At 38.5% G+C, this 18431-nt stretch overlaps 1 protein-coding gene across 2 annotated transcripts in view; it reads right to left on the reverse strand.

The window, feature by feature from the left end:
- Window positions 1-18431, reverse strand: part of MED13L (mediator complex subunit 13L) — a 307721-nt gene that overhangs the window by 260526 nt on the left and 28764 nt on the right. For both annotated transcript variants that reach the window (XM_032602718.1, XM_032602716.1), the window contains exon 2: window positions 1629-1866. In XM_032602718.1, the coding sequence (XP_032458609.1) occupies window positions 1629-1866 (238 nt within the window). The remainder of the gene's footprint in view (window positions 1-1628; window positions 1867-18431) is intronic.

The following is an 18431-nucleotide window of genomic DNA, read 5'->3' on the forward strand; positions in this document are numbered from 1 at the left end:
TAAAGACCAGACCAAAAAGTTAAAACATAGGGATCAATAGGGAATAGAAAAATGGAAGGAGATTAAGAGTCAGAAACAATCACACAAAATGAAACTATTAATAAAACAAACAAAAATGCTATATTCCTCTACCACATGTATAAAAATTTTTTTAGAGATATGTTTTGATACTTAAATGGACAAATATAAATGTTATAAGTATCTTTCAGGAGGTATTTTATTTTTAAAATTCTGATAACCAGAAACCAGATGTTTAAAACTAATTTTACCTGAGTTCACTGCTAACTACATGAAATAAGCTTCGAGATGCATATAATTCCGAGATATTGTTGACTAACCAGCTAAGTAAGCAATCTTACCCAGAACAGATTCTTATATTTATAAACCAAATTCGCTAAAAACTATAGGAGAAAGGTTTGAGTTGAACAAATGGGCCATAAAGTAAACAGCTCAGTTAGTCCACTGTGGTTTACTGCCCTCTGGCTGTTGTGGCAGGAGACATCACAGATCAAAAATGGCTGTAAAGAAAAGCTAGGAAGGTGTCAAGCAGAAGTTGGCAGGAAATCCTTTAGGCAAATTTCAATGTTTTGGAATAGATCCTCAAATACATTAAAGTTAGTTTCAATCCTTCTTTTAAAAACAATATGAAGTAACACAACATTTCAAACACTATCTGAAATTTTTCAACCACAAATTAATAAAATATAGAGTAATTTAGACACAATAAAAGCTGGCTCAAGGAGACTAAGTCAAAAAGAGTTAATGCCCTACCCTAACTAAAGATCAGAATTAGTCCTGATTTAGAAAAATTCTTTAGCATACTAGATAGAAAGGTTTAGGTGAAGAGGTGGAAAGTTTTACTAGAAATTCAAAGAATATTGATAAAATTTCCTCTGGTTATAAATCTGTGGTAAATACAAAAAGTAGCTCAGAATAATGAAACTCTTACATTAGTTCAAAATTTCCAGATATCAGATGTAATATGAAGCTAAAAATTAGGCAGCATTGGAGCAAATATTTCTTGGAATCACCTAATTACATAAAAAGCAGGAACAAAACACAGGAAAACTTCCTATGCCAAAATCGGAGTAGGTTCTTTACATAAATCTTTCTTCAAAATATTATCCAATGTCATCTCATAATTTTGTCCAACAAGGCTTGCACTAAATTTCTATTATCACTTTACAATTTTCCACCAGAGTTCATCTGGCAATAAACCATAACAGCAACAGTCCAAAAAAAAACAATTCTGTTCATTTCACTGACTTGCTAATTACTCACATTTCACTATCATTGTAAAACAATAGATTTTAGCACATTTCACTATCATTTTAAAACAATGGATTTTAGCCTCAATCCCAACCCAAACACCCAGGGGACACTATACTTTCCTTTAATAGGAATGGCTCACAAGGTTCTGATTCCCAGCATGACTGAGAAGGAACAAGAAAATTTTCAAAAACGGGGGTGGAAAGAAGAGGGGTGAGAGTAAGGATGTTCCTTTGACACACAGCCCATTAAACTCTCGGATTTTTCTTCTCAGCAAGTCTTAATAACCTTTTCAGAATTTACCACTGTTCAAAAATATACAATGCAAATTAATTTATAAGAAAAAACAAAAAACTTACCCTGTAGTTCATGATGTATTACACCCACTAAGTTGGGTTCATCTCCCCACCAGAATATCCATAACTCTTTGCAATCTGGTTTGACATCACGACGCCATACACACAGCAAGTTGGCTTGCAGACAGCGGATGAAACTTAACAGGATTGGATCATCTTGGGCTGGGGCTGAAATTATGGGTCCGCAGTCCCCATGCCCTCCAAAATTGTACCTACGCCATTTGATTCCTGTGAGTTCAGCCTGGAAAAAGTAAAGAAAATTACAACAGTTTTGACTGTTCTTTTTACTGAATACTAAAAACAGGCTTCCATACAGATAAATAAATTTGCTAAAATAAATATTTACAGTATACCTCATATAGTAAGATTTCTTCCACTGAAAAATTTATGTCAACCCTTGATTTTTTTTAAGGGGAAAACAACTCATTTCTTCCTATCAAGATTTCTACATAGCTCTTTATATTAAATACCAAAACACAGCAAACAGAGTCATTATTTCCTGTTGAACCATTTTTTTTAACTAAAATTTACTTGAAAGTCCCTATAAATAAAATTTTCTATATTATTATGACTTATTTAATTCATAAATTATATTTAGAAATGAAGTAAGAGTTTAAAACATAAGTTTGTAGGGCTTCCCTGGTGGCGCAGTGGTTGAGAGTCTGCCTGCCGATGCAGGGGACACGGGTTCGTGCCCCGGTCCGGGAGGATCCCACATGCCGTGGAGCGGCTGCGCCCGCGAGCCATGGCCGCTGAGCCTGCGCGTCCGGAGCCTGTGCTCCGCAACGGGAGAGGCCACAACAGTGAGAGGCCCGGGTACCGTTAAAAAAAAAAAAAAAAAAAAAAATAAGTTTGTAGAATTGAAATAATTTCTTTCGAAGAATTTCCTCAATTTCGTCCCATCCAGAAGCTACAGTTTAAATATTTTTTAATCAGGGAAACAGTATGCAGTACCAGAGTGCTTCACTATGAAAGCCAAAATAGCCTGCTAATAAAACTGATGGAAAGTTATCAGCAATTTATTCATGTTATTTAACGTGTAGCACACAGAAAAGCTTTGCTTCTGTAACAATTCCCTAACATAGCTTCGTCTTTTGTTTTTTAAACACATTTTAAAACATGGTAACTTTAAACCAGCTGACAGCTGATCCTCTGTCTTTATTCTGTTACATGGATTTGTATTCTAAAATTTTTAAATCTTAGGTTTAAAAGGAACTAAATTTCAAGGATGTTTCAACACAAACAAAAGTTAAATTCCTTACTTAAATAACTATAAACTACAACTATGTATTCAAAACTGATAGTAAAACTGATTCCATAATATAATTCTGTACCAAACAGTCCATGTATCCCTTGCATTTAATCCTTACTCACTCACAGTCCCCCCTCCTCACCCTCCCACCACAACCAAGTTAGTAATTTTTGTCAAGAAGTTGTTTTTCAAAAAACAAGTACCACAGGGGAGAAAAATAACTGCATCTTCTACTACCATAACTGAAACAAATTTAAAGTGCTAAAACAATCACTATAATGAACATCTCTAAGAAAAAAATATCAGTTTTCTTCAATCCCCCAAAAAAGCTTCACTTAAAAAATGACTCCAAAAACAATAATATCCAAACTAAAACTGTCTGAAAGTCACTAACTTTTCCTTTCACATTATGAGATATGGAAATCTAATCTTTAATGAATATTCTTTGTAAAAACTGCTATTGGCATCATTTAGGCTTTCCCTTTGTACCACTTGGTTTCCTCCAGCTATAAAAGAACTACCTGTCTTCAACATATGCAAATCTATCAATGTGATAAACCATATTAACAAATTGAAGGAGAAAAACCATATGATCATCTCAATAGATGCAGAGAAAGCTTTCGACAAAATTCAACACCCATTTATGATAAAAACCCTGCAGAAAGTAGGCATAGAGGGAACTTTCCTCAACATAATAAAGGCCATATATGACAAGCCCACAGCAAACATCATCCTCAATGGTGAAAAACTGAAAGCATTTCCACTAAGATCAGGAACAAGACAAGGTTGCCCACTCTCACCACTCTCATTCAACATAGTTTTGGAAGTTTTAGCCACAGCAATCAGAGAAGAAAAGGAAATAAAAGGAATCCAAATCGGAAAAGAAGAAGTAAAGCTGTCACTGTCTGCAGATGACATGATACTATACATAGAGAATCCTAAAGATGCTACCAGAAAACTACTAGAGCTAATCAATGAATTTGGTAAAGTAGCAGGATACAAGATTAATGCACAGAAATCTCTGGCATTCCTATATACTAATGATGAAAAATCTGAAAGGGAAATCAAGAAAACACTCCCATTTACCACTGCAACAAAAAGAATAAAATATCTAGGAATAAACCTACCTAAGGAGACAAAAGACCTGTATGCAGAAAATTATAAGACACTGATGAAAGAAATTAAAGATGATACAAATAGATGGAGAGATATACCATGTTCTTGGATGGGAAGAATCAACATTGTGAAAATGACTCTACTACCCAAAGCAATCTACAGATTCAATGCAATCCCTATCAAACTACCACTGGCATTTTTCACAGAACTAGAACAAAAATTTTCACAATTTGTATGGAAACACAAAAGACCCCGAATAGCCAAAGCAATCTTGAGAACGAAAAAAGGAGCTGGAGGAATCAGGCTCCCTGACTTCAGACTATACTACAAAGCTACAGTAATCAAGACAGTATGGTACTGGCACAAAACAGAAAGATAGATCAATGGAACAGGATAGAAAGCCCAGAGATAAACCCACGCACATATGGACACCTTATCTTTTTTTTTTTTTTTTTGGACACCTTATCTTTGATAAAGGTGGCAGGAATGTACAGTGGAGAAAGGACAGCCTCTTCAATAAATGGTGCTGGGAAAACTGGACAGGTACATGTAAAAGTATGAGATTAGATCACTCCCTAACACCATACACAAAAATAAGCTCAAAATGGATTAAAGACCTAAATGTAAGGCCAGAAACTATCAAACTCTTAGAGGAAAACACAGGAAGAACACTCTATGACATAAATTACAGCAAGATCCTTTCTGACCCACCTCCTAGAGTAATGGAAATAAAAATAAACAAATGGGACCTAATGAAACTTCAAAGCTTTTGCACAGCAAAGGAAACCATAATCAAGACCAAAAGACAACCCTCAGAATGGGAGAAAATATTTGCAAATGAAGCAACTGATAAAGGATTAATCTCCAAAATTTACAAGCAGCTCATGCAGCTCAATAACAAAAAAACAAACAACCCAATCCAAAAATGGGCAGAAGACCTAAATAGACATTTCTCCAAAGAAGATATACAGAATGCCAACAAACACATGAAAGAATGCTCAACATCATTAATCATTAGAGAAATGCAAATCAAAACTACAATGAGATATCATCTCACACCAGTCAGAATGGCCATCATCAAAAAATCTAGAAACAATAAATGCTGGAGAGGGTGTGGAGAAAAGGGAACACTTTTGCACTGCTGGTGGGAATGTGAATTGGTTCAGCCACTAAGGAGAACAGTATGGAGGTTCCTTAAAAAACTACAAATAGAATTACCATATGACCCAGCAATCCCACTACTGGGCATATACCCTGAGAAAACCAAAATTCAAAGAGTCATGTACCAAAATGTTCATTGCAGCTCTATTTACAATAGCCCGGAGATGGGAACAACCTAAGCGCCCATCATCGGATGAATGGATAAAAAAGATGTGGCACATATACACAATGGAAGATTACTCAGCCTTAAAAAGAAATGAAATTGAGCTATTTGTAACGAGATGGATAGACCTAGAGTCTGTCACACAGAGTGAAGTAAGTCAGAAAGAAAAAGACAAATACCGTATGCTAACACATATATATGGAATTTAAGGGGAAAAAAATGTCATGAAGAATCTAGGGGTAAGACAGGAATAAAGACGCAGACCTACTGGAGAAAGGACTTGAGGATATGGGGAGGGGGAAGGGTGAGCTTTGACAGGGCGAGAGAGAGTCATGGACATATACACACTAACAAACGTAGTAAGGTAGATAGCTAGGGGGAAGCAGCCGCAAGGCACAGGTATATTAGCTCGGTGCTTTGTGACAGCCTGGAGGGGTGGGATAGGGAGAGTGGGAGGGAGGGAGACGCAAGAGGGAAGACATATGGGAACATATGTATATGTATAAATGATTCACTTTGTTACAAAGCAGAAACTAACACACCATTGTAAAGCAATTATACCCCAATAAAGATGTTTAAAAAAAAAAAAGAACTACCTGGCCGACGAAAAAGTTCAAACAAAGAGTAAACTACTCACACAAGAAATAATTATTCTCCATAATCACATCAGAAATAATTATTAGCATCCTACTTTATGTTCTTCCTGTACTTAAACTTTTTGAAGTTAGAATCATACTGCATGGTTTTATATCCTTTTCACATACTATAAATATTTCTATATATTACTAATTATTATTGAAAAACAATTCTTAATGTTTTCATACTATTCACTGTTTGAAGAAAACAATTTACTCAGAGGACTTCCGGGAAGATGGCGGAAGAGCAAGACGCGGAGATCACCTTCCTCCCCACAGATACACCAGAAATACATCTAAACATGGAACAACTCCTACAGAACACCTACTGAATGCTGGCAGGAGACCTCAGACCTCCCAAAAGGCAAGAAACCCCCCCCCACATACCTGGGTAGGGAAAAAGAAAAAGTAATAAACAGAGACAAAAGGATAGGGACGGGACCGGCACCAGTGGGAGGGAGCTGTGAAGGAGGAAAGGTTTCCACACACTAGGAAGCCCCTTCACGGGCGGAGACTGCGGGTGGCGGAGGGGGGAAGCTTCGGGGCCGCGGAGGAAAGCACAGCAACAGGGTTGCGGAGGGCAAAGCAGAGAGATTCCCGCACAGAGGATCGGTGCCAACCGGCACTCACCAGCCCGAGAGGCTTGTCTGCTTCCCCGCCAGGGCGGGCAGGGCTGGGAGCTGAGGCTCTGGCTTCGGTCGAAGCGCAGGGAGAGGACTGGGGTTGGCAGCGTGAACACATCCTGCAGGGTTTAGTGCACCACGGCTAGCCGGGAGGGAGTCCGGGAAAAATCTGGACCTGCCGAAGAGGCAAGAGACTTTTTCTTCCCTCTTTGTTTCTTGGTGTGCGAGGAGAGGTGATTAAGAGCGCTGCTTAAAGGAGCTCCAGAGACAGGCGCGAGCCGCTGCTAAAAGCGCAGACCCCAGAGACAGGCATGAGACGCTAAGGCTGCTGCTGCCGCCACCAAGAAGCCTGTGTGCGAGCACAGGTCACTATCCACACACCCCTTCCGGGGAGCCTGTGCGGCCCGCCACTGCCAGGGTCCCGGGATCCAGGGACAACACCCCGGGAGAACGCACGGCGCGCCTCAGGCTGGTGCAACGTCACGCCGGCCTCTGCCGCCACAGGCTCGCCCCACACTCTGTGCCCCTCCCTGCCCCCGGCCTGAGTGAGCCAGAGCCCCCGAATCAGCGGCTCCTTTAACCCGGCCTGTCTGAGCGAAGAACAGACGCCCTCCGGCGACCTACACACAGAGGTGGGGGCAAATCCAAAACTGAGCCCCCGGGAGCTGTGAGAACAAAGAAGAGAAAGGGAAAATCTCTCCCAGCAGCCTCAGAAGCAGCGGATTAAAAAGCTCCAAAATCAACTTGATGTACCCTGCATCTGCGGAATACCTGAATAGACAACCAGTCATCCCAAATTGAGGAGGTGGACTTTGAGAGCAAGATTTATGATTTTTTCCCCTTTGCCCCTTTTTGTGAGTGTGTGTGTATATGCTTCTGTGTGAGATTTTCTCTGTATAGCTTTGCTTCCACCATTTGTCCCAGGGTTCTATCCGTCCATTTTTTTTTTCTCTTAGTAACTTTTTTTATTTTAATAACTTTATTATATTTTATCTTACTTTATTTTATTTTACTTTATCTTCTTTCTTTATTTTTTTCCTTCCTTCCCTCCTTCCTTCCTTCCTTCCTCCCTCCCTCCCTCCATTCTTTTCTTTCTTTCTTTCTTTCTTTCTTTCTTTCTACTTCTACTAATTCTTTTCTTCTACATTTTTCTCCCTCTTCTTCTGAGCCGTGTGGATGAAAGGCTCTTGGTGCTGCAGCGAGGAGTTAGTGCTGTGCCTCTGAGGTGGGAGAGCCAACTTCAGGACACTGGTCCACAAGAGACCTCCCAGCTCCACGTAATATCAAACGGCGAAAATCTCCCAGAGATCTCCATCTCAACACCAGCACCCAGCTTCACTCGACGACCAGCAAGCTACAGTGCTGGACATCCTATGCCAAACAACTAGCAAGACAGGAATACAACCCCACCCATTACCAGAGAGGCTGCCCAAAATCATAATAAGTCCACAGACACCCCAAAACACACCACCAGACGTGGACCTGCCCACCAGAAAGACAAGATCCAGCCTCATCCACCAGAACACAGGCACTAATCCCCTCCACCACGAAGCCTACACAACCCACTGAACCAACCTTAGCCACTGGGGACAGACACCAAAAACAACGGGAACTACGAACCTGCAGCCCACAAAAAGGAGACCCCAAACACAGTAAGATAAGCAAAATGAGAAGACAGAAAAACACACAGCAGATGGAGGAGCAAGATAAAAACCCACCAGACCTAACAAATGAAGAGGAAATAGGCAGTCTACCTGAAAAAGAATTCAGAATAATGATAGTAAAGATGATCCAAAATCTTGGAAATAGAATAGACAAAATGCAAGAAACATTTAACAAGGACCTAGAAGAGCTAAAGATGAAACAATGATGAACAGCGCGATAAATGAAATGAAAAATACTCTAGATGGGATCAATAGCAGAATAACTGAGGCAGAAGAACGGATAAGTGACCTGGAAGATAAAATAGTGGAAATAACTACTTCAAAGCAGAATAAAGGAAAAAGAATGAAAAGAACTGAGGACAGTCTCAGAGACCTCTAGGACAACATTAAACGCACCAACATTCGAATTATAGGGGTTCCAGAAGAAGAAGAGAAAAAGAAAGGGACTAAGAAAATATTTGAAGAGATTATAGTTGAAAACTTCCCTAATATGGGAAAGGAAATAGTTCATCAAGTCCAGGAAACAGAGAGAGTCCCATACAGGATAAATCCAAGGAGAAATACACCAAGACACATATTAATCAAACTGTCAAAAATTAAATACAAAGAAAACATATTAAAAGCAGCAAGGGAAAAACAACAAATAACACACAAGGGACTCCCCATAAGGTTAACAGCTGATCTTTCAGCAGAAACTCTGCAAGCCAGAAGGGACTGGCAGGACATATTTAAAGTGATGAAGGAAAAAAACCTGCAACCAAGATTACTCTACCCAGCAAGGATCTCATTCAGATTTGATGGAGAAATTAAAACCTTTACAGACAAGCAAAAGCTGAGAGAGTTCACCACCACCAAACCAGCTCTACAACAACGGCTAAAGGAACTTCTATAGGCAAGAAACACAAGAGAAGCAAAAGACCTACAATAACGAACCCAAAACAATTAAGAAAATGGGAATAGGAACATACATATTGATAATTACCTTAAATGTAAATGGACTAAATGCTCCCACCAGAAGACACAGATTGGCTGAATGGATACAAAAACAAGAACTATATATTTGCTGTCTACAAGAGACCCACTTCAGACCTAGAGACACATACACACTGAAAGCAAGGGGATGGAAAAAGATATTTCATGCAAATGGAAACCAAAAGAAAGCTGGAGTAGCAATTCTCATATCAGACAAAATAGACTTTAAAATAAAGACTATTAGAAGAGACAAAGAAGGACACTACATAATGATCAAGGGATCGATCCAAGAAGAAGATATAACAATTGTAAATATTCATGCACCCAACATAGGAGCACCTCCATACATAAGGGAAATCGACAGTAACACATTCATAGTAGGGGACTTCAACACCCCACTTTCACCAATGGACAGATCATCCAAAATGAAAATAAATAAGGAAACACAAGCTTTAAATGATACATTAAACAAGATGGACTTAATTGATATTTATAGAACATTCCAACCAAAAACAACAGAATACACATTTTTCTCTAGTGCTCATGGAACATTCTCCAGGATAGATCATATCTTGGGTCACAAATCAAGCCTTGGTAAATTTAAGAAAACTGAAATTGTACCAAGTATCTTTTCCAACCACAACACTATGAGACAGATATCAATTACAGGAAAAGATCTGTAAAAAATACAAACACATGGAGGCTAAACAATACACTACTTAATAACGAAGTGATCACTGAAGAAATCAAAGAGGAAATCAAAAAATACCTAGAAACAAATGACAATGGAGACACGATGACCCAAAATCTATGGGATGCAGCAAAAGCAGTTCTAAGAGGGAAGTTTATAGCAATACAATCCTACCTTAAGAAACAGGAAACATCTCAAATAAACAATCTAACCTTGCACCTAAAGCAATCAGAGAAAGAAGAACAAAAAAACCCCAAACTTAGCAGAAGGAAAGAAATCATAAAAATCAGATCAGAAATAAATGAAAAAGAAATGAAGGAAACGATAGCAAAGATCAATAGAACTAAAAGCTGGTTCTTTGAGAAGATAAACAAAATTGATAAACCATTAGCCAGACTCATCAAGAAAAAAAGGGAGAAGACTCAAATCAATAGAATTAGAAATGAAAAAGGAGAAGTAACAACTGACACTGCAGAAATACAAAAGATCGTGAGAGATTACTACAAGCAACTCTATGCCAATAAAATGGACAACCTGGAAGAAATGGACAAATTCTTAGAAAGGCACAACCTGCCAAGACTGAATTAGGAAGAAATAGAAAATACGAACAGGCCAATCACAAGCACTGAAGTTGAAACGGTGATTAAAAATCTTCCAACAAACAAAAGCCCAGGACCAGATGGCTTCACAGGCGAATTCTATCAAACATTCAGAGAAGAGCTAACACTTATCCTTCTCAAACTCTTCCAAAATATAGCAGAGGGAGGAATACTCCCAAACTCATTCTACAAGGCCACCACCACCCTGATACCAAAACCAGACAAGGATGTCACAAAGAAAGAAAACTACAGGCCAGTATCACTGATGAACATAGATGCAAAAATCCTCAACAAAATACTAGCAAACAGAATCCAACAGCACATTAAACAGATCATACACCATGATCAAGTGGGGTTTATTCCAGGAATGCAAGGATTCTTCAATATACGTAAATCAATCAACATGATACACCATATTAACAAATTGAAGGAGGAAAAACCATATGATCATCTCAATAGATGCTGAGAAAGCTTTCGACAAAATTCAACACAGATTTATGATAAAAACCCTCCAGAAAGCAGGCATAGAGAGAACTTTCCTCAACATAATAAAGGCCATATAGGACAAACCCACAGCCAACATCGTCCTCAATGGTGAAAAACTGAAACCATTTCCACTAAGATAGGAACAAGACCAGGTTGCCCACTCTCACCACTCTTATTCAACATAGTTTTGGAAGTTTTAGCCACAGCAATCAAAGAAGAAAAGGAAATAAAAGGAATCCAAATTGGAAAAGAAGAAGTAAAGCTGTCACTGTCTGCAGATGACATGATACTATACATAGAGAATCCTAAAGATGCTACTAGAAAACTACTAGAGCTAATCAATGAATTCCGTAAATTAGTAGGATACAAAATTAATGCACAAAACTCTCTGGCACCTATACACTAATGACGAAAAATCTGAAAGTGAAATCAAGAAAACACTCCCATTTACCACTGCAACAAAAAGAATAAAATATCTAGGAATAAACCTACCTAAGGAGACAAAAGACCTGTATGCAGAAAATTATAAGACACTGATGAAAGAAATTAAAGATGATACAAATAGATGGAGAGATATACCATGTTCTTGGATGGGAAGAATCAACATTGTGAAAATGACTCTACTACCCAAAGCAATCTACAGATTCAATGCAATCCCTATCAAACTACCACTGGCATTTTTCACAGAACTAGAACAAAAAATTTCACAATTTGTATGGAAACACAAAAGACCCCGAATAGCCAAAGCAATCTTGAGAACGAAAAACGGAGCTGGAGGAGTCAGGCTCCCTGACTTCAGACTATACTACAAAGCTACAGTAATCAAGACAGTATGGAACTGGCACAAAAACAGAAATATAAATCAATGGAACAGGATAGAAAGCCCAGAGATAAACCCATGCACATATGGTCAACTTATCTTTGATAAAGGAGACAAGAATATACAGTGGAGAAAAGACAGCCTCTTCAATAAGTGGTGCTGGGAAAACTGGACAGGTACATGTAAAAGCATTAAATTAGATCACTCCCTAACACCATACACAAAAATAAGCTCAAAATGGATTAAAGACCTAAATGTAAGGCCAGAAAGTATCAAACTCTTAGAGGAAAACACAGGCAGGACACTCTATGACATAAATCACAGCAAGATCCTTTCTGACCCACCTCCTAGAGAAATGGAAATAAAAACAAAAACAAATGGGACCTAATGAAACTGCAAAGCTTTTGCACAGCAAAGGAAACCATAAACAAGACCAAAAGACAACCCTCAGAATGGGAGAAAATATTTGCAAATGAAGCAACTGACAAAGGATTAATCTCCAAAATTTACAAGCAGCTCATGCAGCTTAATAACAAAAAAACAAACAACCCAATCCAAAAATGGGCAGAAGACCTAAATAGACATTTCTCCAAAGAAGATATACAGACTGCCAACAAACACATGAAAGAATGCTCAACATCACTAATCATTAGAGAAATGCAAATCAAAACTACAATGAGATATCATCTCACACCAGTTAGAATGGCCATCATCAAAAAATCTAGAAACAATAAATGCTGGAGAGGGTGTGGAGAAAAGGGAACCCTCTTGCACTGTTGGTAGGAATGTAAATTGATACAGCCACTGTGGAGAACAGTATGGAAGTTCCTTAAAAAACTACAAATAGAACTACCATATGACCCAGCAATCCCACTACTGGGCATATACCCTGAGAAAACCATAATTCAAAAAGAGTCATGTACCAAAATGTTCACTGCAGCTCTATTTACAACAGCCCGGAGATGATAACAACCTAAGTGTCCATCATCGGATGAATGGATAAAGAAGATGTGGCACATATATACAATGGAATATTACTCAGCCATAAAAAGAATGAAATTGAGCTATTTGTCATGAGGTGGATAGACCTAGAGTCTGTCATACAGAGTGAAGTAAGTCAGAAAGAGAGAGACAAATTCCGTATGCTAACACATATATATGGAATTTTAGGAAAAATGATGTCATGAAGAACCTAGGGGTAAAACAGGAATAAAGACACAGACCTTCTAGAGAATGGACTTGAGGATATGGGGAGGGGGAAGGGTAAGCTGTGACAAAGCGAGAGAGAGGCATGGACATATATACACTACCAAACGTAAGGTAGATAGCTAGTGGGAAGCAGCCACATAGCACAGGGATATCAGCTCGGTGCTTTGTTACCGCCTGGAGGGGTGGGATGGGGAGGGTGGGAGGGAGGGAGACGCAAGAGGGAAGAGATATGGGAACATATGTATGTATATAACTGATTCATTTTGTTGTAAAGCAGAAACTAACACACCATTGTAAAGCAATTATACTCCCATAAAGATGTTAAAAAAAAGCAAATTGCTAAAACAAATAGCTGAATTTAATTGGTAATCTCTATTAAAACACATTGATATCATGCAGTGTCTAATATAATAATCTGATTAAAAATTGATGGTTTGGTTTGCTTTCTCAAAAAAAATTTATTCCATAACAACTGGACAATCTTCCTATTTCACTATTATAATTATTATAATTGGTGAACATCCTTGAACATCATTTTCCTGATTACTTTCCTTAGGAGAGATTGCTTGCTGTAGAATTACCAAAGAATACAAATATTTTAGGACTCATGAAAGAATGCTACCACACTGCTTTTTAGTAGTCTCACCCATACAAATAACCTCCTGCCAAACTGAATATCTTTTAAAATACCTGTTGATTTAATAAAATGATATGCCCTTGTACCAATTGGTAGTCTTCATTCTACTAAGAGGAAATTATTATCATATATTTGATCAGAAGTATAACCTGGGGCCAGTCTTCTTGGGTTTGATTCCCAGCTGTGTACTTACTAGCTGAAAGTAGCAAGTACCTAGCAAATTATTTAATCTTTGTCTCTCAGTTGCCTTACCGGTAAAATGAGAATAATGGTATTGAGAGTTGATTAAATGAGTTAGTATATACAGAAAGTGCTTAGGACAGTGCCTGGCACATGGCAAAAACTATAAATGATACTGGTTCATTACTAGTAGTACTAGTGTAGTAGTACTACTTCCCTTTAGTTGTTCACATCGTTTCTGTTTTTCTATCATAGAAGTTCGTTTCCTCAAATAAAAGCAGTGTGTGTGTATGTTATGTTTTAATCAGAAAGCCTAAGATCAATTTTTAAATAAATATCAAAGAAGGAAACTAAATAAGACTAAGTGGGGGCAGCTGAAATCAGAAAAGTCAAGTAGAAGACTAACTTTTCTTATATCACCTAAGGTAGTGTTCTGTGCCTAAGGATCCTGAGGAAGTGGAGGGGAGAAGAGAAGAGGAGGAAAACATACCAATAAATATGAATCACTAATGCTTACATTAACCATATTTAAAAGGTTAGAAAATTAAAATACATCAGAGATTTAAATATCAGGTGAGTCAGTCCCCAAGAAAAGCTACACAGCAACTTAATCACAAGAATACTTTCACCTGTAACACCCAGCATGGTTCAGCAGACAAAATACTTGGCTTTGGGCTTCCCTGGTGGCACAGTGGTTGAGAGTCCGCCTGCCGATGTGGGGGACGCGGGTTCGTGCCCCGGTCTGGGAGGATCCCACGTGCCGCGGAGCGGCTGGGCCTGTGGGCCATGGCCACTGAGCCTGCACGTCCGGAGCCTGTGCTCCACAACGGGAGAGGCCACAGCAGTGAGAGGCCCGAGTTCCGAAAAAAAAAAGAAAAAAAAAACTTGGCTTTGATTCAAGAGAATGGTTTCCTAATCCTAGCACTTGCACTAACTTCCTATCAGTGTTTCTATGGTCTCAGTGGTAAAAGAAAGCCGCTGCCACCTGCTCTATATCTTAATGGAGTTGTCCTAGCAAGTGATGTAATACAAATGCAAGTGACATAACATCAAGGCTACAAACTTAATCTCTTCATAACTAATTCAGCCAGAAGTACTAAAAATGTCCAATCATTTAAAAACAATTTATCCCTTTACCTTAAAACTAAAATTAAATATCACTATACCAGTCTTCACTGGAAAATGTAACAATGAAACACCATTCAAGCCTAACAGACATCTAGGTATAAAATGAATGTTCAAAGACTTAGCTTTAAATTTTGAGTTAATATTTGATTAAGAGGAAAAATGACTGAAACACTTTGTCCAAGAAAAAAATCCTATAATGGATGTATATTTAATTACACTATTAAAATGTATCTTCACATACCATGACCATGTTTATAATTAAAAATCAATTCCACACAAAGTTCTGTTGACCCAATTTCTGACAAATGTGTATTTCCAAGACTCAAAATTCTTGAAGCAACCCTTTAAAATATTTCTAGGTGCAAATTATCCCAAAAATGCAATTACTTCTCACTGTCAAAGATGAACAATTTATATTTAAGATTACATGGTTTTTAAAATATAGAATCGGAAAAAAAATATGCAAGGAAAAAAATCAGTATTGCGCATAGATAGAACGATAACCACAACCATCATCATTTATTCATCACCTACTTAATACCAGGCAGCATACTAGGGTCTTCACATAGAATTTCTAATATGAGGCACCATACTAGTGTCTTCATATATAATTTCTAATCTTCTCAAACAGTTAAAATAATTCTCAGAAACACAAAGCTTAAATAATTCTCCAATAACCACACAGGTAGCAACTGGCAGATCCCAAACATAACTGGATTTAAAGCATAACTGAATTTAAAGCATAAACTCTTTCTGCTCTGCCATGCTGTTTCACAGGGCTAATGGTAAAAATTAGCCCTAGAGGATTATAAAATAGTACAAAGAAACAGTCATCAACTCAATTTAGCAATGACAAGAGCTCACGGCCAAACTTTCTAATTTAAGAAAGTTCCTGAATCTTTCTTTACTCATCCTGAGTTATTAAGAAAACTAGTATAAGGGCTTCCCTGGTGGCGCAGTGGTTGAGAGTCCGCCTGCCGATGCAGGGGACACGGGTTCGTGCCCCGGTCCGGGAAGATCCCACATGCCGCGGAGCAGCTGGGCCCGTGAGCCGTGGCCGGTGAGCCTGCACGTCCGGAGCCTGTGCTCCGCAATGGGAGAAGCCACAACAGTGAGAGGCCCGCGTACCGAAAAAAAAAAAAGAAAAAAAAAAGAGGAAACTAGTATAAGACTGCCCACTACACCATTCCATAAATAGGAGAGACCTGTTTTATTTATTTCACTCAGATAATTACATGCCTTCTTTACATGTTAACACTATAAGACCATACCCACACAAGCTAATTTTTAGAGGATATGTATAACAAACCAAGAAAATAACTATTCTAATAGCAAGAGAGACTGGAGGAAAATTTTCTCAGCCGTGGCTGGTATCAGCTGTACAGGTAGTCGGCATCCTCCGGGAACTGAACTTAACTGGCCGAGACTACCCTGGCCTAAACAGAAGTTCAATACAGAATGGTTCAAATTAAAAAGATTACAACAGAATCAGGATAAATGCACTTTCTTATGACATGAATGTATTTAAAGAAAATTTATATTGATTCTTAATATCCTATTCTTTAGGTACTATACATAGGAAATGAGCTGATAAATTTTCCCAATGGAGGTCATTTATTTGCACTAACCCTTGGTAATCAGATCCCTCATGACCAACATATACTTGCAATGTGGCTCTCCAAAGTTAAACCTGTATTCAGAGGTCATGGAATAGAATAAAACTAACGTAACTTGGTAAGAATGAACCCAGAGTGTAGTATCATGGAAAGAACACTGGTTGCAGGTCAGGAGATCTAGGTTCAAGTCCTAGTTTTTCAACTCTTTACCTAAACAATATCAGGAAATCTCCATCTCTGGGCACCTTGGCTTCCTGGCCTGTAAGGTGATATGGTTGACCTAGATACTATAAATGAGTTCAAGTCTCCTGACCCAGGCTAATTACATCCCACTCACAAAGGCAACCTGTAAATGAGACTGACCCTTATTAGATGCCTTACAATGATCAGCGGGAATAGGAGAGCGACCAGAAGATACTTTATGAATTTTCAAGAATAGTCGAAAGAAAGATTTCTCCAACTACAGAACAATTAACTTAATATCAATCCTTGACAGGATTCTAGGATGGTATGTTGAAAAGGCAGCTGTGATCACTTGAGACTAACATGAGTACATTAGGAAATTCCAAGTCTGCCTCACCTCACTTCCTCCTGTGATAGGGTTACTACACTAGTAGACCAAAGAAATACAGCTAACAAACATATTAAGTCACCTCTCATCTGTAGTCATAGGAAGGAAAAAAGTCAGGATCATAGAAAACGTCTGTTAAAACATAACTAATCAGCTCCAGGTAAAGACAGCAGAGTAAACACACACATCTGCTTTTGCTCTCCCTTAAATCCCTCAAAAAAAAAAAACAGTAAAGAAGTTTGTTTCTTTGTTTTGTTTTTTTCCCTTAAACCATAAAATCACACTGGTAGGTAGTAGTGATGAGCGCATCCAGGTTTTGAAAGGTAAGAAGCAGATGCTCGAGGTCAAGAGTCTTATAACACCAAAGAAAACTGTGGAGAAAGCGGAGCTACAACCCAATTTACACAGAATTATAAATACAGGTACAGTCGTCCCTCAGTATCCATGGAGGATTGGTTCCAGAATGCCCCACAAATACCAAAATCTGTGGATGCTCAAGTCCCTTATATAAATGGTGTAGTATTTGCATATAACCTATGCATATCCTTTAAGTAATCTTTGGGTTACCTAAAACAATGTAAATGCTATGTAAATAGTTGCAGGTGCAAAGCAAATTCAAGTTTTTCTTTTTGGAACTTTCTGGAATTTTTTTTCTGAATATTTTTGGTCCGCAGTTGATTGAATCCACAAATGCAGAACCCACAGTTATGGACGTATCTTGTGGAAGTAGAAAGGCAGAGAAAAGAGCAAATAAGGAAAACTAGTTGAAAGCCTGCTTAGAAGACACTCAGAACCCAGGTACTCTCCCCACTGCCTGTCTTTACAGTAGCAAATCACTGGAAGGGTATTCTCTGGGGCCAGTAAAACACAGGGTATCTGAACTCATGGACACAGGCACAGATGAAGGCAGGAAACCAGGAAACAGTACATCAGGTGACCACATACAGAATGAAGGTCAAAAATCACCCTCTCCAACCCTCTCCCTCTAAGCACCTAGAAAGAAGGTAGCCAGTCTTTCATCCCCCAGAAAGGAGTCTGGAAAAGTCTTCTCTGGGAAAACTGACAGCTCAACAGAAAAGACCTCAAGATAATGACATCAAAGCTTCCCCAACTAAAGAGTCCACCCCAATCAGTGAACTGCATAGTAAACAAATGTCATTCCCATACTACTTCGAAGCAGTTTTTTGGTCCATCTTTCCTAAACATGAACAGATGACCAGGAATTACTAAAAAGTTGAGGAAAACCACTGAGGAATTATAGAGACAAAAATACAGAAAAGTGA

This window comes from Phocoena sinus, chromosome 14 (genome assembly GCF_008692025.1).
Source record: "Phocoena sinus isolate mPhoSin1 chromosome 14, mPhoSin1.pri, whole genome shotgun sequence".
In the NCBI taxonomy this organism is placed as follows: Eukaryota; Metazoa; Chordata; class Mammalia; order Artiodactyla; family Phocoenidae; genus Phocoena; species Phocoena sinus.